At 47.8% G+C, this 1,489-nt stretch overlaps 1 protein-coding gene across 1 annotated transcript in view; it reads right to left on the bottom strand.

The window, feature by feature from the left end:
* SNX20 (sorting nexin 20) overlaps nt 1-1,489 on the bottom strand; it is an 8,000-nt gene that overhangs the window by 904 nt on the left and 5,607 nt on the right. The window contains exon 3 of the mRNA XM_012806803.1: nt 1,202-1,359. Within this exon, the coding sequence (XP_012662257.1) occupies nt 1,202-1,359 (158 nt within the window). The remainder of the gene's footprint in view (nt 1-1,201; nt 1,360-1,489) is intronic.

A 1,489-nucleotide genomic window follows, 5' to 3' on the forward strand; every position in this document is an offset into this window, starting at 1 on the left:
AGCCACTGCGCCCAGCTGCACAGTTCTGTTTTAAACTGTCACCAGCATGGGCTGAACTATGAAAGTGAATCATGAGAAGAGTCACCCCCGGAATAACAGACACAGTGACATGGAGGTACCTCAGAAGAGAAAAAGCACAGGGGTCTGCCATGTACAGAGCTGGGGTCTGTTTTTACATCGTCAAAACTGGGCCTCAGTTTTCTGAGATACTTGGATGACGGCTGTGTTTTCCAAGGTGGAACCCTTGGGAGTTGGTTTTAAGTACTATACATCATCATTCAGGTACACTGGCAATGATGTTATAGCAAGATAATTATTTCTTTCCAGTTCTGTTCCCAGAGAATACTGAGTGAGGACACAGACGTCGGAGCCAGACTGATTGGGTCGTAATTCCAGACTCAGTATGGTCTTGCTGTGTGGTCTTAGATAGATAACTTAACCTCTCTGAGCCTCAGCTTCCTCTTCCTTAAAGCGAGGATAGGCAGAGTACCCACCTGGCTGGGTGAGGATTAAATGAGTTAATGCACTAAAACCTTGTGGAATGGTGCTCCATGAGCAGTCAGTGGTCACTGGCTGCTATTGCTATCCTGGTCCTGGCTAAGTGAAGGCGCAGCCTTGAGTGGGGCTTTTCTGTAGTCTCTGCCGTCTCCTTAACACAGGCTAAAATTCCAGTCCATAGAGAGAGCAGTCCCCACGCACAGGGCTTTCCACTGGCCACAGTAACCAGCGAGAATTTACTAACAGCCTGTACCTTTCCTTGAATTGACTTTTTTCCTCTCTACCCCGGCTAAAAGTGGCCTCCTTATACTTAAAAAGTAATTTTATAATTCCTTTTTCTTTATACCATTTGATGTTGGGTTTCTATTTAGAATATTTCCGTTTGAAATAAATGGATTTAGTGCTTTTAAGAAATGATCTAGTTTAAAGAAAAAAATAAGTAGTAATTATAAATGATACAGGGCTATGACAGAATTGGTGAAAAAAGGACACAGATGACTAACATCTGATCACATGAGATTCATCGCAACTCCTACAGTTCTGACCCTCACCGAACCTGGCGCAGTGCCGAGTGCCAAGTCCTGCTCTCGAGTCAGAGTAGACCCATTTCATGGCTGGGAAAGCTGAGGCCCCACAAGACTTGCCCAGGGCCGGGAAGAAGGCAGCGAAAGTGGGGTCCCATCATTTCCCAGTCTCTGCTTACCACAAACTTGCAGATTTTCCTCTCCTCGATGCGGGCTGAAGCGATCTCAAAGAGCAGTTTGACGTTCCTCCAGCGGCACTTCTCGTGCTGCCAGTAGTCCTGTAGCTCCCGGGTGGTCATGCTAGAGTTGGACGTCGGGCCGCTGTGGGCATGGGCATCTGGAGGGACAAACACCCTTATGGTTCATACCAGGTCAGTGGGCTTGAGAGGTAAGGGCTCAGGGATGTGGCTGGGTCTGCCTGGGATGGAGCAGCAGAATTCCAGAAGAGTGGCCGAAAGCATCTCCCC

The sequence above is a fragment of the Otolemur garnettii genome, unplaced genomic scaffold (genome assembly GCF_000181295.1).
Source record: "Otolemur garnettii isolate 467f Iridium unplaced genomic scaffold, OtoGar3 scaffold00058, whole genome shotgun sequence".
Taxonomy (NCBI): domain Eukaryota; kingdom Metazoa; phylum Chordata; class Mammalia; order Primates; family Galagidae; genus Otolemur; species Otolemur garnettii.